At 37.9% G+C, this 26,600-nt stretch overlaps 1 protein-coding gene across 4 annotated transcripts in view; it reads right to left on the bottom strand.

Annotated features, from left to right (window-relative positions):
• TP53BP1 (tumor protein p53 binding protein 1) overlaps positions 1 to 26,600 on the bottom strand; it is a 78,064-nt gene that overhangs the window by 39,572 nt on the left and 11,892 nt on the right. For all 4 annotated transcript variants that reach the window (XM_081154066.1, XM_081154065.1, XM_081154067.1 and 1 more), the window contains exons 11-12: positions 23,157 to 23,365; positions 5,271 to 6,594 (exon numbers count right to left, since the gene is read on the bottom strand). In XM_081154066.1, the coding sequence (XP_081010192.1) occupies positions 5,271 to 6,594; positions 23,157 to 23,365 (1,533 nt within the window). The remainder of the gene's footprint in view (positions 1 to 5,270; positions 6,595 to 23,156; positions 23,366 to 26,600) is intronic.

The raw sequence follows: 26,600 nt of genomic DNA on the forward strand, positions 1-26,600 counted from the left end.
TTTGCTTGTTCAAATTTCAGAAGTAGGTCTTCAGAAAACATGTCTGAAAAGGTCTCCAAATATTCACAGTGACAAGTTACCTATAAATAGAGGTATTTAGAGTGATTCTCCCCCTACTCCCTCTGCCCCCCCAACTCCAGCCACTCCCTCTCTCCCCTTTCCTATATAACATTTTCCACAATTAAGCATGAATCTTTTTTTTCCCAATCATTAAAGCTTTTAACAAAAACAACAGCAACAGTACCCTTCTAACTTTAACATACAGAAATCTAATGAACAAACCAGGGACTCAACCAACTTGTACTTCTTTCATTCTGTCTTTCCAGAACCATTAACTTCTTAGGTTACTTTCATTTAAATTAGTCTCTCCTGAGGTTTAGCAATTAGGCAACTATATTTTAAACACAAAATAATATTTTTTGTTCTAGCAACGTTCTTCTGAATGATTTAATCTTCGAATAATCCAACCAACCCGTCTTCACTGCTTTTAGTTGTTTGCTCAGGAACTAAACTCTTAAACAGAATATAACTTACTAGTATTTTCAATAATCTAGACAAATATTAGTAAAATAAGTTTTACTATGGCAATGTCTATTATAAAAGTGAGCTGGCTCTGCCCATTAATAGTGTAAACAAGAATTCATGAAGAATACAATTAACATAATAGAATAGCCCAATGTTTTAGAAGTTTCTTTCGCATACAATTGCTAAGATAATTAGAGTACTCCTAAGTAACCAAATTGAAACAATCTACAGGCCCTGAAACTTTCTTAGCCTAGGTAGGTCAATAACAGTATTTAGATGTAATGAAATTACAAGAATTTTCAATAATACAAAATATTAGGTCATTCAGATAGTTCTTTACCATAGCTCATCAGAATCAGAGAAACTATATTATACAGTTTCACAGGAGAAGCATAGCATTGAGAATCAGACAACTTAGGCTCTAGTCCCACCTCAATCATTTGTTAGCCACGTGACTTTATGAAGATGAGACTGAATCCAATGACCCCTAACCTCCATTTCAGCTTTAACATTTCTGTTCTGGAGGGGGTAGGGGAAGTCCCAAATATAAAACTTAATGAGCTCTGCCTGGTTTTGCTCAGTGGTTAGAGCATCAGTTCTTGTTGAAGGGTCCCGGGTTCGATTCTGGCCAAGGGCACGTACCTCATTTGCAGGCTCTAAATCCCAGGCCCCATCCAGGTGAATGTGGGAGGCAGCCAACTGATGTGTGTCTATCCAATCGATCTTTCTCTTTCTCCCTCCCTCTCCCTCCCTCCCTCCCCCTCCCTCTCTCTCTCTCTCTCTCTCTCTCTCTCTCCCCCCCCCCCCGCCCCCTTTCCACTCTCTCTGAAAAGCAACTGAAAAAATATCTTCGGGTGAGGATAAAAAAAAAAACACTAAAAAAATTAATGAATAGGAGTAATTTTGAGAGGGGGGAAAAAAGTACTACTAACAATCACACACAGACAAGAGGTATAAAGTGGGGCTGTTCCAGAAATACCAGGTATAATCACTCATACTAATAGCTATGATGTTGTCCAAACACTGTTTCTCATTTCCATAACCCTAGAAGCCTGTTTTCTTAAGTTTGTGTTTTGTTTTTACTTTTTTATTTTTGAAGTTTCTTTTGTTTTTAAATTACACTAACTCTAGGCATTTAGAAAATATGGATTCTTTTCAGCCAATGTCATGCATAATATTCTACAAGAATTTCAGAAAGAAATCTATATTCTCATTCTGGACTTCATAAAAGGCACAAACTAATATCTTTTCCAGTTTTAAGTTTAAGATGTATATATGTTGAGCCAAATTTAGAAACTTTACTTAATGCCCATAAAGAGAAAACAACCAATAACAGCATACTCATTAACAGAGTTCTGAATATGATTTTACTGTGTAGAATAATCAAAAAAGATCCTGTACTTCAAGGCAACTGTCAAAATATAAAAATTTGATGGCAGCAGATTGAGTGGAAGCTACAATGACACTCTCCAAGGACAAAGCTGAATTACAACTAAAACAAAGAAAAACCATCCTGAATAATCAACTGCAACTAAGATGAGCTGGAGAGCACCCTCATAACCAAGGATGTAGAGCAGAGACTGCATAGAGACTGGTAGAAAGTGCGGAGGCGGGAGATGCCTGGCTGGGCTCCCATAGGCAGCAGCTGAAGGTCCGGAGGGATATCTCAGCTGTGGGGAGGCTTACACTGAGAACTCTGGGGTCTAAACCCAAAGCTGGGCTCCCCAGCCCAGAGCACCAGAATGAGAAAGGTGCCTGCATAACATCTGGCTGTGAAAGCAGTGGGGTTTCTGTATGCCAGGGAGAGGCAGCTGGTAATGCAGGCACCCTTTTAAAGGGCCAACGCACAAAGTTCCGTGTGCAGCCACTCACCTGGGGCTCCAGCAGAGGGAGGGCAGAGTGGACTAGAGCTGTGACAGGAGAATCTAGAGGTGCTGGCTCTGGGGAGAGAGCTCAGCGGGCAGCCATCTAGATTCCTGTGCAGAGTCATTTCCCCATACAGCAGAAGAAATCTTTCTCAGGCAGACATTTACGATCCAAACAGCTTTGGCCTGGGGGTAGAAGCAACTGCCCCACCCATTGAAAACCTCTCACCCCATCCTGCGGAGATTCTACAGCCTGAGGCTCATTAAGAGACTGAATAACAATTATCAGCCACCCCATCTTGTGGAGTTTCTACAGCCTGAGGCTCATTAAGAGACTGAATAACAATCAGCCTCTGGGTGCTCTGAGTTTTTGCCTGATTTGCTTCTGGACCCAGGGCTTGGAAAAGCAGACCATGGTACACATCTTGGTCCTTTCCATACACACCCAGCCCCAGCAGAGGGAGCCACAAGCTGTGGAGTGGGGAAAGCATCAAAAAAGGTACTCAGGGCCAGTCACAGAGTCTGACATTGGTCTGCACCAGAGACTATCCAAAAGACTGGGAGTCCTGGCAGATGTACCTAATACACAGAAACAAATCCAAACAGGCAGCCAAAATGGGGAGACAAAAAAATAAGCCCCAAATGAAAGAACAAGAGAATTCTCCAGAAGAAGAGCTAAATGAAATGGAGAAAAGCAATCTATCAGATATAGAGTTCAAAATACTGATCATAAGGATGGTCAACGGCATGAGAAAAGATATGGAAAATATGAAGGAAAATAAGAATATAGTAAAAATAAAAAAATACACTGGAAGGTATAAACATCAGATTAGGAGAAGCTGAGGATAATATCAGTGAACTAAAAGACAGGGTAGGAAAAAATCACTCAGTCAGAGATCCAGGAAGAAAAAACAATTAAAAAATAGGACAGTCTAAGGGAGCTGTGGGACAACATGAAATGTAATGATATTCACATCACAGGAGGACCAGAAGAGGTCGAACATAAGGTAGGGTTAGAAAACCTGTTTGAAGAAATAATGGCAGAAAACTTCCCTAACTTGGTCAAAGAAAAAGACACACAAGTTCAGGAGGCACAGAGAGTCCCAAACAAGAAGAACCCAAAGAGGGCCACACCTAGACACATCATAATTAAAATGCCAAAAATTCAAAACAAAGAGAGAATCTTAAAGGCAGCAAGAGAAAAGCAATCCGTTACCTACAAAGGAGCTCCCATAAGGCTGTCAGCTGATTTCTCATCAGAAATCCTACAGGCCATAAGGGAATGGCATGAAGTATTCAATGTAGTGAAAAGCAAGTATGTGAAACCAAGACTACTCTATCCAGCAAGGCTATCATTCAAAATAGATGGTGAAATAAAGAGCTTCCAGATTAAAAAAAGGATTTATCACCACCAAATTAACAATGCTATAATAAGAAGTTGAAATAGAGAGAAAGAGAAACAAAGACATAAAGAAATAAAATGGCAATAGATAAGGACCTATCAATAATAACCTTAAATATAAATGGATTAAATGCTCCAATCAAAAGACATAGGGTAGCCCGGCCAGGCATGGCTCAGCGGTTGAGCGTCGACCTGGGATTCAGGCAATCAGGGTTCGATTCCCGGTCAAGGCACATGCCCTGGTTGCAGGCTCGATCCATGACTCTCTCATTATTGATGTTTCTGTCTCTCTCTATCCCTCTCCTTTCCTCTCTCTGAAATCAATAAAGATATATTTAAAAAAAAAAAAAAAAAGGACATCGGGTAGCTGAATGGATAAGAAAACAAGACCCAAAAAATGCTGCCTACAAGAGATCCACCTCAGAACAAAAAATTCACAGAGGCTGAAAAAAACTTCTGGAGGACTTTAAGGGAAAGATCGACTGCAATACACTCATAGTAGGGGACTTTTAACACCTCACTGACTTCACTGGATAGATCTTCCAGACCAAAAAATTAACAAGGAAACAAAGACTCTGACACACTAGATCAGATGGATTTAACTGACATTTACAGAACATTTCACCCCCAAGCTGCAGAATATACATTCCTCTCAAGTGCACATGGGACGTTCTCAAAGACAGACCACATGTTAGGACACAAAACAAGTCTCTACAAGTTCAAAAAGATTTAAATCATATCAAGCATCTTCTTGGATATTTACACCATGTAATACTATGCAGCTGTAAAAAAGAAGTATCCCTTATCCTTTAAGACAGCAAGGTGGACCTGGAGAGTATTATGCTAAGGGAAATAAACCAGTCAGAGAAAGACAAGTATCACATAATCTTATTCATACATGGAATCTAAAGAACAAAATAAACTGATGAACAAAACAGATCCAGAGACATCGAAGCCTGGAACAGACTGATGAATCTCAGAGGGAAGGCAGGGGTGGGTGGGCGGGGAGACATTAACCTATGAACTTTTATGCATATATGCATAACCCATGGACACAGACAATAATGTAGTTTAGGCCTGGAGGGGCAGGGGCAGGATGGAGGGGATCAATGTGGAAAAAGGGGGACATTTGTAATACTTTCAATAATAAATTAAAATACATATATACATAAACTTGAAGCAAGATTGGGACCTTAGTAGAAAATACGATTGGTATAATTCCTACATATTAATAAAAATCATGTTGATTACTCCTAAGTTATAAAGTTGATAAACATCAAATGATCTCTGAGTCCATAAATAATTACAGCTACAAAAGAATATACAACTCAAATTTTTTAACTTCCCAATTATTATTAGTTCATAAACATATATCCAAGTTAATTTTCAGGCCTGACATAAGCACGCAGTTCTCTCCTACCTTCCATTCCAAATTGTAATCTGGTTGGAGACACAGAACAATTTACAGTCACACTCACCACTAGAGCTTTCACAGAAGCTTTGTGAGGTGTGGGATGAGGCCTTCTCCAGCTGCTGAGCCTCTACACCTGAGCCCAGCTTCTTTGTATTAGCCATTTTTGAGTCTTCCGTTAATGAGTTTTCTGTTTTCTCATGGGGTTTGGTCTGCTGCATCTCCTCAGGTTTTGGAGCATCATCTGCTCTCACTGAAGTCACGGGAGGCTGTGGAGAGTCAGCCTGTACAGGTTCCTTTTCTGCAGTCACTGATTTCAGATCTCCTTCATATTCGGCACTCTTTTCTTCCTGGGTATCAGCTCTATTCTCAGCACATGGTTCTACTTCTGAAGCATCATCCTCCCACAACTGGGAATCTGAGCATTTCTCCACTCCCTCTAAAGGTTCAGAAGAAACATCAACTCTGGGAGATGGTTCCTTCACATCTACAATGACAACACTCGAGTCCTCTGAAGTAGCTTCTTCCCATGCTTCTTGATCCTTATGTTCCAATTCTTGGTCAAGGGCTGGAAGCTTCTGGGGGGAATCAATACTAATCACACTGGTTTCAACTTCCATAGCTTCCTGACATTCATGTTTTGAGATTTCCTTTGAAAGACACAACCCCTGGGACTGAGTTTCAGTCAGACAAAGGTGTAACGGGACACTCTCCATATTTTCTTCTTTCAGCTCCTCTGCTTGACTTTCACAAGGAGTCTCAGGAATTTCTTCCACTTCAGACCCTGAAGACCCCTCCTCTGGATGATGTTCTTTAATTTCCATAGCTTCTTCCTGATCTAACATACTAGAGAGTGCCTCAGATCGAGTAGCTGGAGAAGGAACTGCCTGACTCCCTGAATCACAAGTGAGATCAATACAAACGTCTTCTGCTACAGCCTCTTCTCTGCCTTTGCAACCAGCAGCTAAAATACTAATGTCGTCTCTAGTTTCTATGTCATCCCCCTTTGTTTCATCAGCATTCTGATTCACTTCTACTTGGCCATCTTGTGTTGGATTCATCAGGATACTACCATTTTCAGCAGGAATAAGTTTAGAATTGAGAACTGAAGACACGGGTTCAGTATCCTCAATCTGTGTGTTTTCTCCATCTTCATCAATCCTGTGAGAACTCAAGCTCTCCACCTTTGGGGACTGACTATACTCACTTGTAGAAAGCACCAACTTACAAGAATCCCCGGTCAAAGACAGCCCAAGATCCTCAGCAGAATTCTTTGGTTCCGTCTCTGAAGTTTTAGAACTCTCAACAGTCAGAGAAGAACTACGCAAATCTTCACCTTTCTTTCCATCATTTGATCGTTCTTCCAAACTTGGAGATGGAATGAAAATGTCCTAAGGAAGAAGAAAAAGAGACAAATCTTCATTTGTTCTTAATCATACTTCTTTTATATCTAATCCCTGAATTCATCTAAATTATTTTTTAATTTATTGTTGAAAATATTACAGATGTCCCCACTTTTTATTTCCCCATAGATCCCCTCCACCCTACATCCGCGCCCCCCCCCCCAAGGTCTTCACCACACTATTGTCTGTGTCCCTGGGTTATGCATACATGCATGTAAGTTCTTTGATTAATCTCTCCCCACCCACTCCCCCATCCCCACCTTCCCACTGAGATTCATCAGTCTGTTCCATGCTTCTATATCTCTGGATCTATTTTGTTCCTCAGTCTATTTCGTTTATTAGATTCCACACATGAGTGAGATCATGTAAAACTGAATCAGGAAGAATTAGAAAACCTGAACAGGCAATAACAACTGATGAAACTGAAGCAGTAATAAAAAAAACTCCCAGCAAACAAAAGCCGTGGTCCAGATAGCTTCACAGGGGAGCTTTCTAATTCTTTAAGTTGTAGGGTTAGATAGCTGATTAAAAATTTTTCTTGCTTTTTGAAGTAGGCCTGTAGTGCTATGAACTTCCCTCTCAGGACTGCTTTCGCCGTGTCTCACAGATTTGGGGTTGTTGTGTGTTCATTTTCATTTGTTTCCAGGAAGTTTTTTATTTCTTTCTTGATCTTACTGGTAACCCATTCATTGTTTAATAACATGCTATTTAGCCTCCATGTGTTTGAATGTTTTTGAGTGCTTTTATTGTAATTTCTAATTTCATGCCATTGTGATCTGAGATGCTTGATATTATTTCAATCTTTTTGAACTTGTAGAGAATTGTTTTGTGTCCTAACATGTGGTCTATCTTTGAGAATGTCCCATGTGTACTTGAGAGGAATGTATATTCTGCAGCTTGGGGGTGAAATGTTCTGTAAATGTCAATTAAATCCATCTGATCTAATGTGCCATTTAGAGTCACTGTTTCCGTGTTGACTTTTTGTCTGGAAGATCTATCCAGTGAAGTCAGTGGGGTGTTCAAGTCTTTGACTATGACTGTATTGCTGTCATCTCTCCCTTAAAGTACTTAAGATTATTATTGATAGGTCCTTATTTATTGCCATTTTAATTCTTTATGCCTATCTAAAACTTCTAAATCAATTATTTAAACACTAAAGAACTCTAGGAACATATTCTCAAAAATACAAAGCTCATAATCACCACTCCTTTCATCAATAAAAGTCACTCTGTTTAATGCTTTTCTTATGAATCAATGACATAAATAAGCATAATCAAAAGAAAAACCTAAAAGTATTAACTTACATTTTTAAGGGTAGGAAGATACTTAAATTTAACTGTACATCTCTAAGCTACTAAAATCATGCCATATATATGATGGGCCCACAATTACACAGGAATCACTTGAACATATGCCTACAAAGCCCACTTCAGTTCTCACAAAGTAGGAATACAGGGTGGGGAAAAAGGAGGTTTACAGTTGTGAATACTTGAAACAGAGTTTATTCTTGTATTATTATTTATTACTGTACTTTACCATACAAATAACTATAAACCTATTTTTGCCACACCCTGTATATACTTATTTCACTTCCTGCTATGTCAAAATATTCTAGCATTCATAAAGCAGGTGTTAAAATCCAAAATTTAGAATATCATTAGTCAACACATACTACTACTACATACCAACAAAGATGGCTGAAGTTAAAAAGACAACATGCTGTTGGTAAGGATATGGAGCAACTGCATTTCTCATACATTGCTGGTGGGAATACTAATACATGTAACAGTATGAATCTCAAAAATATGCTAAGCTAAAGAACTTAAGGAGGTCAAATACATGGTGACAGAAGGAGGTTAGATTTCTGGTGGTAAGAACACAATAGAGTAGACAGATGTCATATTATAAAGTTGTACACCTGCTATTATATAATGTTATAAACCAATGTTTTGCAATAAATTTAACTTTTTAAATTAATTTTTTAAAAAAACCTCAAACACAAATGACCATGCATGCTTTATGATTCCAATCATATGAAATTCTCAAAAAAAGAAAATTACAATGACAGAAGGTAGATGAGTGGTTGCGTAGGGTGAAAGAGGAGATGGGGGGGGCGCGAGGGAGAAACCTACTGCAAAGGACAATGAAGAAACTTTTTAGGGTGAGGAAACTATACTTTGATGGTGGTTATGGTAATATATTTGTATACAATGCCCAAAAGTCATCAAACTATACACCTAAAATAGCATTTTTATTTTATGAAAATAATACCTGCATTAAAAAAAAAATAACCCAAAGCTTAATATGTTTTTATGTAAGAACATATTCAGTGTGTTATTTTGCTGAACATAAATGCTATAAAACTCTAGACATAGCTGATAAGACATTCACTTCCTATGCTTTTTAAGAGAATAATGGCCCTGGCGGGTAGCTCAGCTGGTTAGGGCGTTGTCCCATACTCCAAAGTTGCGGGTTTGATCCCCATCAGGGCACATACAAGAATCAACCAATGAATGCATAAATGAATGGAACAAGAGATTGATGTTTCTCTTTCTCTCTCTCTCTCTCTTTCTCTCTCCAAAATCAATCAATAAATAAAAAACAAAAAAAGAGAATGAGGAATTAAGATAGGTTGCCAAAAATTATATATATATTCCACAACTTCAGGTATTTCAATGTCTAGTGTTACTGTTTACCCTTTCAGATGATAAAAATAGTCATAAATCTGAGCCTGCCCGGCCAGGCATGGCTCAGCGGTTGAGCGTCGACATAGGATCCAGGGGATTGGGGTTCAATTCCCGATCACGGCACATGCCCGGGTTGCAGGCTCGATCCCCAGTCGAGGGCGTGTAGGAGGCAGCCGATCAATGACTCTCTCATCATTGATGTTTCTATCTCTCTCTCTCCCTCTCCTTTCCTCTCTCTGAAATCAATAAAGATTTTTTTCTTTTTAAAAAAAGGAAACCTCATACCATATCCATTAAGAAGTTGCCCCCCCATTATGAGTATCTTTTAAACATCATCAAACTAAAGACTGATGGGATTTTTTTACATAATATTTTAATGTAGTACTTAGAATTTCAGTCAGAGTAAAATTTCAGGGCTAATCAGCATTATCAACAAGCTAAGTTTCTAAAGACTGCCTAGATCTAGCCTCTAAATATATGGCCCCTAATAATCTACAGTGCTGTGGCTCCCTATAGGTCTAGTCAGAATAACGGAACTAAGTGGGGGAAAAAACCTCAGAGCTCTGGATGAAGACCGATAGAGAACTGTCATGACTACACTCAATATGAGTCAACTTTTAAGTCTAGATTAAGTACAGACCTAAATCCATAGTATCCAACCAGTCAAAAACTGGTCTCACCTATACAGAGTTTAAGAGCCATTCATATAGTCATCTATAATTTGATTTGTCATCCCCAATATTAATAGGTATATCAAGAATGATAAAAGTGTTAAATATCGCCCTGGCCGGTGTGGTTCAGTGGTTAGTGTGTCGGCCTTCACACCAAAGACTCCCAGGTTTGATTCCGGTCAAGGGCAGGAGCCTGGGTTGCAGGTACTCTCACTGCCCCAGGTCAGGGCACATGTGGCAGGCAACCAGTTGTTGTGTTTCTCTCACATCGATGTTTCTGTATACCCCCATTCTATTCTCTCTGAAAAACAATGGAAAATATATCCTCAGGTGAGGATTATTTAAAAAAATAAAATAAAGAAAAATAATTAAATAAATTAAAATTTCTCAAAGGTCCACAAACACTAAACAAGAAACAGCTGGCCTCAGCATGCCCTGTAACTCTTGTTAAGCACCTCCCCCTTCCACAGCACAAGCAGTAGCCAGTAAACTTGCATCAGGTGGCCCCAAGCCTGGCATAAGCACTGGTTAGTATTGGTTTGGAACATAGCTGCAACTTAGCAGCCACGAGCCCATCACAAGTGGTGACTGCCATCAGCTCACATTCTGGTGCACACCAGAGGTCCCAAGCCCAGCACAAATGGCAGCAGGCCTCAGTTTGCGGCATAGCCTCTCCCAAGTGCCTCTAAACCCAACAAAAGTGGCAACCAATCACAGATCACTTTGTAGTTCCTACCATGCTTCCCAAGCCCAGTATAAGTGGCAGCTGGCCTTGGTCTGCACCAGATCCCTTCCCAAAAGGCACCAGAACCAAGAAACCCAGTGGCCAGCTTCAGACCACACCACAGCACTACCCAAAAAACTCCAAAAATGACACACCCCAAGGACAGACTTGGCTGGCACCAGAGCTACACTAAAGTGACTCCTGCTCCAAGGGTTCATTCCCCATAAAACAGCTCATCCACTGTAGTCACAGCCAACCCTCATATCAGTTAGCCTGAGGGTGAACCCCACCTACAGACATACCAATAGCAATGAAGCAAACCTACAACACACAACCCACAAGGGACACCCATGGAGCACATGGATCAGGTGACAAAGGATACAGCACCACTGAGCCCCACATGAAGTCAACTACATAAGGCCACTCTGCCAAGACCACGAGACATAGCAGATCTACCTAATACATAGAAACAAACATAGGGAGTCAGTCAAAATGAGGAGACAAAGAAACATGTCCTAAACGAAAGAACAAGACAAAACTCCAGAAAAAGAACTAAACAAAACAGGCAATCTACCAAATACAGAGTTCAAAACACTGGTTATAAAGAAGCTCAATGAACATGGGGGAAGAATAAAGGAATTCAGTGAAAACTTCAACAAAGACATAGAAAACATAAAAAAGAGCCAGTGAGAAATAAAGAATACATTAGAGGGAATCAACAGCAGATTAGATGAGGCAGAGGAACGAAATCGCAACCAGGAAGACAAGGTAGAGGAAAACACCCCACTGGAACACGAAACAAAAAGAAGAATTTTAAAACAATGATAGGATAAGGGGCCTCTAGAACAACATCAAGCACCACAGGGGTACCAGAAGAAGAGAGCAAGCAAAAAATTAAAAATTTATTTGAAAAAACAATGACTGAAAACTTGCATAACCTGAAGAAGAAAATAGACATATAAGTCCAAGAAGTGCAGAGAGTTCCAAACAAGATGAACCCAAAGAGGCCCACACGAAGACACATAATTAAAATGACAAAGATTAAAGACAAAGAGATGCCCAGCCTGTGTGGCTCAGTGGTTGAGTGTCAACTCATGAACCAAGAGCGCTCTGGTTCGATTCCCTGTCAGGGCACATACCCGGGTTATGGGCTCATTCCTGGTGGGGAGTGCGCAGGAGGCAGACGATCGATGTTTCTCTCTCATCGATGTTTCTACCTCTCTATCCCTCTCCCTTCCTCTCTCTCTAAAATCAATAAAAACATATTTAGAAAACAAAAAAGAAAGAATTTAAAGGAAGAGAAAATCAGTTAGTTACATACGAGGACGCTCCCATTAGACTGTCAGCTGATTTCTCAAAAGAAACTTTGCAGGTAAGAAGAGATTGGCACAAAATTTTCAAAGTGATGAAAAGCAAAAATTACTCCACCCAACAAGGCTACTACTCAGAATTGAAGGAAAGATAGTTTCCCAGACAAGAAAAAACTAAAGGAGTTCACCACCACCAAACCAGTATTACAAGAAACATTAAAGGGATTTCCTTAAGAAGAAGAAGTGGAAAAAAAGAGGAACATAAATATGAATAAAATAGCAGTAACTACATACCTCTCAATAATCACTTTATATTTTTAATCCTCACCCAAAAATATGTTTTTTTGATTTTGAGAGAGAAGAAGGGAGGAGAGGGGGGAGGACAGAGAGAGAGAGAAAATATCAATCAGTTGCCTCCCATACACGCTCCAGCCAGGCCGCAAGAACCCGCAACCTAGGTACGTGCCCTGACTGGGAATCAAACCCACAAACTTTTGGTGTATAAGACAACACTCCAACCAACTGAGCCACCTGGCCAGGGCTCAATAATCACTTTAAATGTAAATGGATTAAATGCTCCAAAGACATAGGATGGCTGAATAGATAAGAAAATAAGGCCCATACATAGGTTTTCTACAAGAGATCCACTTTAGATACAAAGACACAGACTGAAAGAGATGGAAAAAGATTATGTCATGCAAATGGAAACCACAAAAAAGCTGGGGAAGCAATACTTATATCAGACAAGACAGACTTACAGACTTTAAAACAAAGTCTGTAACAAAAGATAAAGACGGATATTACATGATGAAAAAGGGATCAATCCAACAAGAAGATATAAGCCTTGTAAACATTTATGCTCCCAACACAGGACCACTTAAATATATAAAGCAAATACTGATAGACATAAAGGGAGATATTGACAGTAATACTAATACAAAGTCTTAGTAGGGAACTTTGACACCCAACTGACATCAATGGGTAGATCTTCCAGGGAGAAAATCAACAAGGAAACAGCAGCTTTAAATGACACACTAGACCAGATGGATTTAATTGATATTTTCAAAGCATTTCACCCCAATGCAGCAGAATATACATTATTTTTAAGTGCACATGGAACATTTTCCAAGATAGGCTACATGTTAGGCCACAAAACAAGTCTGAATAAATTTAAGAAGATTGAAATCATATCAAGCATCTTCTCTAACCAAAATGGTATGAAACTAGAAATCAATTACTAGAAAACTGAAAAACACACAAACACATGAAAACTAAATAACATGCTACTAAACAATGAGTGGGTTAACAATAAGATCAAGGAAGAAATTAAAAGATACCTTGAGACAAATGAAAATGAAAACACAATGGCCCAAAAATCTATAGGACACAGAGAAAGTAGTACTAAGAGAAAAATTCATAGCAATACAGGGCTATCTCAAGAAACAAGAAAAATCTCATATAACCATCTAAGCTTACAGTTTAAGGAACTAGAAAAAAGAACAACAAACAAAGGCCAATGTGAGTAGACGGAAGGAAATAATGAGAATATAAACAGTTTTATAAATATAAAAGATCAATGAAACCAAGAACTGGTTCTTTGAAAAGATAAACAAAACTGATAAACCTTTAACCAGACTCATCAAGAAAAAAAGAGAAAGGACACAAATAAATAAAATGAGAAACGTAAGAGGAAAAGTGACATCTGACACCACAGAAACACAAGGATTATAAGAAAATACTAAGGACACAGGGTTGATTTAGGTTCATGATTACAGTAAAAAAAAATTAGAATTAAAAAAAATAGTATATGCCATCAAATTGTACAATCTGGAAGAAATGGGTAAATTCTTAGATACACACAATCTTCCAAGACTAAATCAAGAACAAACAGAAAATCTGAACAGACTGATTACTACCAACAAAATTGAATCAGTAATCAAAAAGCTCCCAACAAACAAAAGTCCTAGACTGAATGGCTTCAAAGGTGATTTTTACCAATCATTCAATAAGGAATCAACACCTATTCATCTCAAACTATTCCAAAAAATTCAAGAGAAGGGAAGGCTCCCAAGCTTATTTTATGAGACCAGCATTACTCTGATTCCAAAAACAAACAAAGACATTACAAAAAAAAAAAAAAATTACTGCCTGCCCAGTATGGCTTGGGGGTTGAGGATCGACCTATGATCCAGGAGATCGTCGTTCAATTCCCGGTCAGGGCACATGCCCAAGTTGCGGGCTCAATCCCCAGTGAGAGACATGTGGGAGGCAGCTGATCAATGACTCTCTCATCATTGATGTTTCTATCTCTCTCTCCCTCTCCTTCCTCTCTCTGAAATCAATAAAGATACATTAAAAAAAAAAAAGTATAGGCCAATATCCCTGAGGAACACAGATGCAAAAATCCTCGACAAAACATTAGCAAACAGAAATCAGTAATACATTAAAAAGATCATGGGGGAGTAGGCTGGAGATAGGCAAAGGGGGGGAGGAGAGACATCTGTAATAGTGTCAACAGTAAAAAAACAAACAAAAAAGATCATATACTATGATCAACTGGGATTTATTCCTGGGATGCAAAGTTGGTTCAATATCAGCAATTCAATTAACATGATACACCACATAAACAAAATGAAGGATAAAAATCATATGATTACATCAATAGATTCAGAAAAAGCATTTAACAAAATCCAGCATCCATTTACGATAAAAACCCTCAGCAAAGTAGGAATAGAGGGAACACACCTCAACATAATAAAGGCCATATATGATAAACCTACAGCTAACATCACACTCAAGAGTGAAAAGCTGAAAGCTTTTTCCTTAAGATCAGAAACAAGACAAGATTGTCCAATCTCACCATATTCAACACAGTACTGAAAGTCCTAGCCATATCAATCAGACAAGAAAAAGAAATAAAAGGTATCTAAATTAGAAAGGAAGAAGTAAAACTGTCATTATTTGCAGATGACATAATACTATAGAGAGAGAAGTCTAGAGTCCACCGAAAAATTAAGAAGAATGCCACTTACAATTACATCAAAAAAATAAAATACTTAGGAATAAATTTAACTGAGTAAAAGACCTATACTTGGAAAACTGTAAGACATATTAAAGAAATAAATTAAAGATACAAATAAATGGAAAAATATCCTATGCTAATGGATAGGAAGAATTTACATCATTAAAATATACATACTGCCCTGGCCAGTTTGGCTCAGTTGGTTGAGCATCATCCCATGTACCGAAAGGTCACCAGTTCAATTCCCAGTCAAGGCACATGCCTGGGTTTCAGGCTCTATCCCCAGTTCGGGGCGTGCAGGAGGTGGCTGATCAATGACTCTCTCTCATCATTGATGTTTCTCCCTCTCCCTCTCCCTTTCTCTGAAATCAATAAAAAATAATAAAACATATTTAAAGTGAAAAAACCTTTTTTTGTAAAGACACATTTATCAATAGAACAAATAGCCCAGAAAAAAACCCAGGCCTATATCATCAATTAATCTATGACAAAGGAGGCAAGAATATACAACTGGGTAAAAACAGTCTATTCAATAAATGGTGTTGGGAAAATTGGACAGACACATGCAAAAAGAAAAAAACTAGACCACCATCTTAACACCATACACAAAATAAACTCGAAATCGATTAAATACTTAAATGTAAGAACCAACACCATAAAACCCCTTGGAGAAAACATAAGTAGTAGATTTTTTACAACACTCTTAGTAATATTTTTTTGTATATGTCTCCTTGGGCAGGGAAAACAAAGGAAAAATAAAATGGAACTACATCAAACTAAAAAGGTTTTGCACAGTGGAGGAATCCGTCAACAAAACAAAAAGACAACCTACTAAATGGGAGAAGGTATTTGCCAACAATACATCTGATGATGGGTTAATATCCAAAATACATAAGAAACTCATACAACGTAACACCAAAAAAACAATCTGATTCAAAAATGGGCGGAGGACCTGAATACACATTTCTCCAAAGAGAACATGCAAATGGCCAACAGATACATGAAAAGGTGCTCAACATCACTACTCATCAGGAAATGCAAATTAAAATCAAAATGAGATATCACCTCACACCTGTCAGAATGGCCATCATCAAGAAATCAAAATGTTGGCGAGGATGTGGAGAAAAGGAAACCCTCATGTACTGTCGGTGGGATTATGAATTGGTGCAGCTACTATGGAAAAATAATACTGCGTGAGGTTCCTCAAAAAATTTTATAAAGAACTATCATATGATCCAGAAATTCCACTTCTGGATATTTATCCAATGAAATCCAAAATACCAATTGAAGCATTATTTACAATAGCCAATATATGGAAGCAACCAGGGTTCAGCAACAGATCAATGGATAAAGATGTGGTACATTATATATGGTACATACAATTGGACAGACATTACTCAGCCATAAGAAATAATGAAATTTTGCCATTTGTGACAATATGAATGTACCTAGAAGGTATTATGCGAAATGAAGTAAGTCAGAGAAAGATAAATACCATATGATTTCACTTATATGTGGAATCTAAGGAACGAAATAAACAAACAAGACCAAAAATTCATAGATATAGAGAACTGATGGTCGCCAAAAGGGAGGGGGATTGAGAGGATGAGAGAAAAAGGTGAAGGGACTATGCAGTACAAATTGGCAGTTATAAAAATAGTCAAGGGAATGTAAAGTACGGCATAGAGAATATAGTCAATAATATTGTAATAACTATGTCAGATGGTTATTGGACTTATTGGGGTGATCATTTCACAAGTTATATAAATGTCTAATCATTATGCTGTACACCTGAAACTAATATAATATTTTATATGTAAACTGTAATTGAAAAATAAAATAATGTTTAAAATTTTAAAGCTGGGCCAGTGTGGATCAGTGATTGAGTGTAAACCCATGAACCAGATCATGGTTCGATTCCCAGTCAGGGCACAGGCATATCCCCAGGCTGTAGGCTCAATGCCCAGTAGGGGGGATACAGGAGGCAGCCAATCCATGATTCTCTCATCACTGATGTTTCTCTCTCTCTCTCCCTCTATCTCCCTCTCTCTGAAATCAATTTTTTTTAAAAACATATGTTTTTTTAAAAAGACAAAAACCTTGCCCGGCCGGGCATAGCTCAGTGGTTGAGCGTCGACCTAGGATCCAGGCGATCGGGGTTCGATTCCTGGTCAGGGCACATGCCCGGGTTGTGGGCTCGATGAATGACTCTCTCATCATTGATGTTTCTGTCTCTCTCTCTCTCCCTCTCCTTTCCTCTCTCGGAAATCAATAAAGATATATTTAAAAATAAATAAATAAATAAATAAGTAAGTAAATAAATAAATAAAAAGACAAAAACCTTAAAAAAATTATATTATAAAAATAAACAAATATATTAGGAAAGATGAGTTTTATCCCAATTTTCTCTTGATCAGTAATTATCTCATTATAAATATTTAAATCTTACAACATCAAAATTATGTAAATTTGGACTCCAGTAACCTAGGTAACCCAGGAGAAATAACTGATGAGCAAAAATTAGCTATTAAGAATAATACATACGGAGTTTGATACATAATGAAAAAAGTATGGAACTTAAATGGTGGATTTAATACACACGTTTTTTAACTCTTTTCCAAAACACTGCTAAGCAATTGTAAAGAATTTTTTTTAAAGCATTAATTTTCAAGAAAAAGAGAACAGAACAAAAGACAACAGCAACATAATTTTGGACGAGTAGTCATCTAGTAGTCAGACTAGTGAAAGCTGAATTTCTAAGCCAGCAGTGAAGAAAGCCAAGAAGTAACCCAAATTATACCATGGAACCACCAGGACCAAAAAAAGATTCAGGACTTGGCAGCAGCGCCAGGTAACTCTGGAAGTGGTGGTGAGGGTAAAGCTAAAAACAGGAGGACTGGTTGGAAATCTATTTAAGAAGAAGTTCAACTCCCCCATCCTCTCTCCCTGACCCTCCTCTGCTCTAGAGAGAGTAAAATAAAGCATCCCTAAACTGGAGGACAAGGAGCACAGTTATCAGAAAGTACCATACTGAAAACAGGGAGACTAAATGAAAATTTACATATTGAACAGAACCTGAACCTACCTCTGAACAACCCAGTTCTCTTCCATCAACAGACTTCTAGAACAATGACAGCCAATAGATAGGAGATTAGACATGGCCCAAAAATGGCCCAGCAGATCACAGTACAATGAATCCCAGAAATAGCAAGCACCAAGCCACCAGTTCAGAACTTCTAATCAGTTTTCAGGTATTTTACTCTTAAAACAATCAAGGATTAGCAGCTACTTGAAGAAAGCTTCTAATTTGAAAGTCAAACGTCAAAACTAACAAAACTAACTAAAGTCTATTTGAAGAAATAGTGACTATTCCAGAGAAAAGAAAAACCTATTTTTTCAAAAAACCTATTATTGCCCAACCAAACGTGGCTCAGTGGTTGAGCATCGACCTAGGATCCAGGAAATCACAGTTCAATTCCCGGTCAGGGCACATGCCTGGGTTGCGAGCTCGAACCCCAGTCAGGGGCGTGCAGGAGGCAGTCGATCCATGATTCTCTCATCACTGATGTTTCTATCTCTCTCTTCCTCTCCCTTCCTCTCTCTGAAATCAATAAAGACATATTTAAAACAACAAAACAAAACAAAAACCACCTATTAATACTTTAGGGAGATATGAATAATATACCCATAAAACTAGACAAAATGCCATAAAAAAAAAAAAAAGAACACTCAAGAGGAAAAAAATAAGGTTTCAAAATTAAAAACCCAAGAGTAGAAATCAGTAACTCAGAGAAAGGTTAAAAGATGGCTGAACCCAGTAATCACACTCCTAGGCATATACAAGAGCAATAAAAATATACATCCATACAAAAACTTGAACACAAATGTACATAGCAGCATTATTCACAATAGCCTAAAAGGGGAAACAACCCAAATGTCCACAAACTGATGAATAGATTAATAAGATGTGGTATATACATACAAGGTAGTATTATTCGGAATAAAGTTCTAATACATACCACAACATGAATGAACCATGAAAAAAATTATGCTAAATGAAATATACCAATCACAAAGGACTATGTATTATATAATTCCACTTATACATGTGGAAATGTCCAGAACAGGGAAATCTACAGAGACACCAAGTAGATTAGTAGTTGACGAGGAGTGGGGGAAATGGAAGTGACTACTAATGTGCACGGGGCCTCTTGGGGGGCAGAGAGAGGAATGAAAATGTTCTAAAAGTAGACAGTGGTGAATAACTGTACAACTTTGTGAATATACCAAAAGCCACTGGATATACACTTTAAAAAGGTAAAAAATATGGTACATGAATTACATCTCAATAAAATTGTCTAAAAAAATAAAAGGAAAATTGATGAAACCACCCAGAAAGCTGAACAGAGATAGATGGAAGGCAGGAGAAAAAATAAGGGGTGGGGAGGATTAAATAATTAAATGTCCCAGAACTGAAGGACCTGAGTTTCTATATTTAGATCTATGCCAAGAGTCTGGAAATTTCAGAACACTTGCAGACAAAGAGAAAATCCTACAAGATTCCAGTAAGGAAAATAAGACCTCACACATTAAAGATCAGAATCAGACCGGCTGCTTCTCAACAGCAACACGGGAAATTTGAAGACTGCAGCAATGCATTCAAAAAGTTTAAAGGAGCCCGGCTTGTGTGGCTCAGTGGTTGAGCATCGACCTATGAACCAGGAGGTCACAGTTCAATTCCCGGTCAGGGCACATGCCCGGGTTGTGGGCTCAATTCCCAGTAGAGGGCATGCAGGAGGCAGCTGACTGAGGATTCTCTCTCATCATTTATGTTTCTCTCTCTCTCTCCCATTCCATTCTTCTCTCTGAAATCAATAAAAACATTAAAAATAAAAGTTTAAAGGCGCCATAGCCAGCATTGCTCAGTAGTTAGAGCATCAGCCCAAGCACCAAAGGATCATGGGTTTGATTCCCAGTCAAGGGCACATACATGTGTTGCAGGTTTGATCCTCAGCGCCGGTCACGGTGCGTGCAGGAGGCAACCAATCGATGTGTCTCTCTCACTTCGACGTGCTTTTCTCTCTCTCTCTCTTTCTCTCTCTCTCCCCCCTCTCCCTCCCTCTCTTCCACTCTCTCTAAAAATAAATGGAAAAAATATCTTCCAGTGAGGATTATTAAAAAGAGGTTTAAAGGAAAATTATTTCCAACCTAGAAGTCTATACTCCTATAAACTATGAATCAAGTATGAGAGTAGAGCATGCTACTAAAGAATGTCCTCCACCAAAATGAGGGATAAACCATGCAAAAAGACACGGAGCCCAAGATGAATCCAACACAAAGACAGGTAAGGACAATCTCCAAAGACAACAGTGAAAGGGAGGTGACAGTTATGCACCAGTCACAGAAGGCAACAATACAGATTAGAAGTCAGGAAATTCTAAAAGGTTTCTCCAAAAAGACAAAGTTTGAGGCCCCTGAACATCTTAAAAGGAAATTTTGACAATTAGTGTAAAGTCTAGGGTTAACTTAGTGAGTTCATAGACGTCTAGACAAATATAAAAAGATAATTATCAATTCCAGAGAAAACAAGAAATTATGCAAACATGGAAAAATAATCATAATATTCCACAGGCACTGCTGTGAATAGTGTTTATAAAAATGGTATTCATAATAATGTAAACTCAATAATGATTTAAACAAAATTATGGCCCTAGCCAGTATGTCTCAGTGGTTAGAGCATCGGCCTACGGACTGAAGGGTCCTGTGATCAGTCCCAGCCAAGGGCATGCACCTAATTGCAGGCTCGATCCCCGGCCCAGGTAGGGGTGTGTGTGGCCTTGTTCTTAACCACTCCACCACCAAATCACTTCTAATGATTTACACTGAATGGAATTTTCAACAAAACGAACAAATTTTAAAACTCCAGAAAGCAATTCAATTTCTTTCTTCCTACTGTCTGCCTCTTCCTCACAAAATTTATAGTGTATTACTAATCATTTTTAAATATAAACTTTCATTACAACACCTGTAAACTGAAAGGCATGAAAGAAGTTCTCCCAATAACACTAAAATAATTCCCCTACTTAAGATCTGACAAGAACAGGCATTTAGATCGACTATATAATATAGTCATTTAGATTTAGTTAAAGACCTTCATTTCACTTTGAATAAAACTTAAATTTTTTAAAAAATATTTAAATGTAAAATTATACAAATGAGACACTAGTTTTCTTTTAGAAGAAAACTAATGTCTCATTTGAAAACTAAAAACCATCCTCATTACCTCAGCAAAGAAATAATTAAATTATAGTACATCCACTCAGAAATATTACACAAGTTTTGAAAGGCTAATATGAAAATGAGGTAACATTAAGAAATCATTATGACACAGTGTTACTGGAAAAAGATTAAAGATGTATGTTTACTATAAACAACTTCAGTTTTTAAAATGTAGGCATGATGTGGCTCGGTTGGAGTGTCATCCCATGCACCAAAGGGTGGCAGGTTCAATTCCCTGTCAGGGTGCATGTGGCAGGCAGCCAACTGATGTTTCTCACATTGATGTTTCTCTCTTTCTCTCTCTCTGAAATCAATTTTTTAAAAATCACACAAAACAAAACAAAACAAAAACATAGGCATGTAGAAAAATAAAAATGACTAGTAGTTGCATTAAGGTAGAAAAATTATTATTGCCCCCTTTTAGTTTTGCAGTAACATTTTCAAAATGTTTAAAGACACAGTACAAAATTTAACAAAAAAAGTACACCAAGATGTTAGGTGACTCTGGAAATGTTCTAAAACTAGAACATTGTGATGACAGTTACACAACTCTATAAATTAACTAAAACATCACTAAATGCCGCGTCCTCTCCCAACCATGTCGTCTGACAAGATCCGGACGTGGAGAGGAAGCTTCAAGGAAGGCATCTTCTGAGGAGAGGACGTGGCATGTGGGTGCGAGTAATTGGCTTAATGGGAATATCCCTTCTCCTCCTTGGAGGGGGATTTTGGGTTGTAAAATCAATAACTAACCTGGGAATGGTAAAAAATGTTCTCACTTCTGAAGAAATCCCGATTTCCCCAAGTCCAGTCACTACCACATGTGCCGGATGCTTTAACAAATTGTTATTAGAAGTAGCCAGGAAAACTCCCCCTGGCGCCCCCAATAAGGAATTTATGGAGGAACTAGAGAAAGCTGAGCTCATGCAGCCGCCTATACTCAAGTGCCTCCGCCTATGAATGCAAAATTAGTCGAGGACAGGAAAAAGGCCATCTCCCCTTGCCTACTGCACAAGGACCACCCTGGGTAGCATATAGAATAAATGGCAGATTGTGGCATCCCCTGAAAGGGCTAACAGTATGAAAAGGCTACCAGACCCTCCTCTGCCTTAGACAGGTGCTTACAATGAGAACAGTATCAGAATAGTTAATGTAAATGGAAGGCATGTTCAGTATGAAAACTTGCCCTTCATGAAACACTTGGCAAGGCAGCGGCCACGCTGGTGCTTGCTCCCAAAGAAACAAAAGAAAAGCATTCTTAAGCAGTTAATCAATAGCTATGGCAAAAGGCACTCTTTTCCTAGAAGAAAACGGCAAGAAGAATATAATAGCTTAAGAATAGGTCCATAGTTAAAATATAACCATAAGAAGTAGTAACCACAGGCAAATATTATATAAAATTTCTGTCTCACAAACTAATATATTACTGCTGCAAACAAAGCCACATCTATCACTCTATAGGTCACTGATTTTTCCTTTCTCCTCTATTCTAAAAAATAAAAGTCAAAATTGTTCCGTTCTGATGAAATCGAAACTTGTATTGTTTAACCTGTGAATAATATTTCTTGCTTGCTAACTGAAAAAATGTAATCATAGCCAAAAAAGAAAGTATAAAAGATTATGTTGATTCTCAATAAAGTGGAACAGTGTCACACCACCTCCCAGTTGTGTAGTCTGCTGCCTCCCAGCGCCGACGCCTTGCCCATCTTCGGCACCCCTGACTCCCGCTGCGGCTGGACCGCGGCAACTAAACTATACACTTAAAATGGGTAAGTCTTATGGCTTATAAATTATACCTCAATAAAGTTATTTTTTTTTTTAAATGTTAAGAGAAAAAAATCTTTCCGCAATACTCACATGAGAAAACTCAGGCTGGGATGGGATAGGAAGTGACCCAGGAGTGAAGACTGGTGTGCTCTGAGATACAGGTGTTGAGGCTTGTGGTGATATAGTGGGCTCAGGTGGAACAGGGAGGTTTTCTATCTCCACTGGATCATCATCATTACGTTTCTTCTGAAAAGACTCTCTTCCTTCTTCAGATAACATTGACATGTCCATTGGCTCATCTAGTTTAACACAGGGAAAACAAATTTAGAAATAAGCACTCAATACTACTCATGTTCCAAAACCTCTAATAAAACTTACATTATAGAAATTTCCATTCCTAAAAAAACACTGACTTAATTTTCAGTAAAGTTGACAGATTAATAGACTGGGCCCTAGAAATCCAATAATACTTTCTTCCCTATGCTCCCAAAATAGTCAGTTACAGATTAAAATGGGGTTCATCTGGGGATAACCACCCATCCACATGAAATGTTAAAACTTGGCTCCTCTGAGCCTCTTCCCTGATTATAATTCAATTTTGCACATTCTGCATAGGATGTGAAAGCCCAGATTAATGGCATCTAATTTAACCATCACATACTCTGCCACAGGCCTTGCAAGGCAATGAACTTATTCACTACTCTAAATATTTACATACTTATGAACTCATTATATTTGCATTAATAACTGCTAAGTGCAGAAAGATGGGTGCCAGGACAAATACAAAAGAAGAAACAAAATCTACCAATGCCAATCAGCACTGATATATCAAAAAACTAAGTACAAGACACTAATACTGAGACAAATTGCTTAGAAGGGAAACGCACAAAACCGTTTTCCCATTGTATACTAGCCACCTGCAGGCCATCAGGATCTTCCTCAGAACCAGCCTAGCTACCTAGGCTTTTCACCCTTTTCACCCCTTCTTACAATTTGTCTCCAAAGAGGCTTCTTCCAGACCAGTGATTTTCAACCAGTGTGCTGCAAAAATTGTTTAAACATAAAATACCTGATTATTTAGTCAGGGCCACTGACCTCTTTTCACTTAGAGGGTCAAATAAAAAAAAAATGACAACGGCCAACACAACAACAGCATCCAGTGTGAATGCCCTGTCTTGAACCATAAATATATAGGTCACAGAGTTGCATCTTATTGATCACGTTGCGCAGTAAGGTTGCATCTGATTGGTTAATTCCTGGTACCAGAAATCCATACATACAAATATATGCACCTAATTTTTTAAAAGTCACTTTGGAGCCCGGCCAGGCGTGGCTCAGCGGTTGAGCGTTGACCTAGGATCCAGGTGATTGGGGTTCGATTCCCGGTCAGCGCATATACTCATGTTGCGGGCTGCAGCAGATCAATGACTCTCTCATCACTGATGTTTCTATCTACCTCTCTCCCTCTCCTTTCCTCTCTCTGAAATCAATAAAGATATATTAAAAAAAAAAAAAAAAAAAAGTCACTTTGGAGCAAAAAGGGTGGGAAATTCTTATTATTATTATTTTTGTAAGTCAATGAAAGTTGTACCTATTTTTTCGTCAGATTGGCAAAAAATATATTTTTTGGTGTGCCACAGAATTTTAGTAATTAATTTATGTGTGCCATGAGAAAAAGAAGTTGAAAATCACTGCTCTACACCACTCTCACAAACTACCTCTGCCACTGAGTTTTTTCCTATCTATCTACTTTCATGTTATCAGCTACCCCCAACCCCAATACCTATCCCTTGCTGTTTACTTGGCCTCAGCCTCACCTTCCAGTCTAATGCTAGGCTCTGTCAGGATCTGGTGCTGTCCTCCTTTATTACACTACCACCGTGTTAAATATTCTCATTATACTTTTTGATTTTTCTCACCATGACAAAGCATTTATTAAGGGCCTGCTATTCTAAGCACTACATATAAAAAGGCGTTAGGCTAATAATCTTAGACAGCAAAAACCAAAATTACAAAAAGGATACATAGTCCTACAGTTATGCATGAATATTAACCAAATACATTAAATCTAAAATACAACTGACAAGGGAAAATACAATATGTTACATGAAAACCAAAGAACTCTGAATCATATACATAACGTTCCCAAATGTACAGAGATACTTCTTTACATTTATGCATAGAAAATACTCTGTAAGAAAATATATCCAAATACTAATTATAGTTATAGCTGAGTTGTGGTATCACAGGTGATTTTTTATTTTCTTCCCATTACTTTCCTACATGCTTTCCAAACTTTCTACAATGAGTACAGGCATACTTCATTTTATTGCAGTTCGCTTTATTGTGTTTCACAGATGCTGCATTTTTTACAAATTGAAGGCAGACCTTCCACCAGCAAAAAGATTACAACTCACTTTACTATGATACTTTACTGCAGCCCTCACTTTACTATGGTCGTCTGGAAGTGAACCTGCAACACCTCTGAAGTATGCCTGTATTAATTATGTTTACAATCAGGGAGAAGGCATTTTTAACATAATTATTTTTGTATGTTCACACTACAGATAAAAGAAATGGTTCTATATATAAACCAAACATAACCTGCATTAACAGTTTTTGTAGAACAGATTCACTTTTATTTTTTACTGAAGATGTTACTTATCATGTTAAACCTACAACTGATTTCAAGAGAAAACAGCCAGACACAAACTTTGTGGCAGAAGAAAGTCTAAGATTAAAATTTGTAATGGATAAATTACACTTCAAAAACAGTTGAATATATTTCTATATTTATATCATTTAAGAGCAGAAACAACAGGATACCATCGGAGGCATATACCAAATAGCTGTGGAGGCAGCTGCCTGAGTTCAAATCCTGCCTCTATGACTTATTGTGAGCTCTCTCTGTGCCTCCATTTCCTCATCTATAAGAGGATAAAAGTAACACCTACTCCTTAGGATTGTTGTAAAGATTCAATGACAAAAACCAAAGAGAAGCACCTACAACCAAAAAGAAGAACATAAAATAGTGCCCATCATACATTATGTATTCAATAAAAATTAGCTTTTATACCACTATTGGTATGAAAAGGAGAAAATCATGAAATTTATTGGAAAAGGTTTTGTAGGAATTTAGAAATATCTTAAATGACTGGATAGGAGAGTAGGATTAGGCAAAAGAGGTTTAGATAATGAGATAAATTAAGTAAAAAGAAAAATTTTCTTGTGAATAAAGAAACTGAAATCACTAGATCCTCAAAGGAGAAAGTGAATGAAGTCAAAATTTCTACTACCTGCTCCTAGCCACTCTTTGACAAAAATGGCTTTGACAATAGCAAAAATAACTATAAAGAACAAAAAACACAATTTTTGGTTCCCTCTCACCAATAACATATGAACATGTTGCTGGAAACTACTGGCCATTAGTAATAAACCCAGTTCTTCACTATACTAATTCATTTGAGTTTAACTTTAAAAATCTAAAAATTTTCCCTTAAGAGTCTTTTTAAAAATTAAGTTAACACAGAATTT

This window comes from Miniopterus schreibersii, assembly GCF_964146895.1.
Source record: "Miniopterus schreibersii genome assembly, chromosome: 1".
In the NCBI taxonomy this organism is placed as follows: domain Eukaryota; kingdom Metazoa; phylum Chordata; class Mammalia; order Chiroptera; family Miniopteridae; genus Miniopterus; species Miniopterus schreibersii.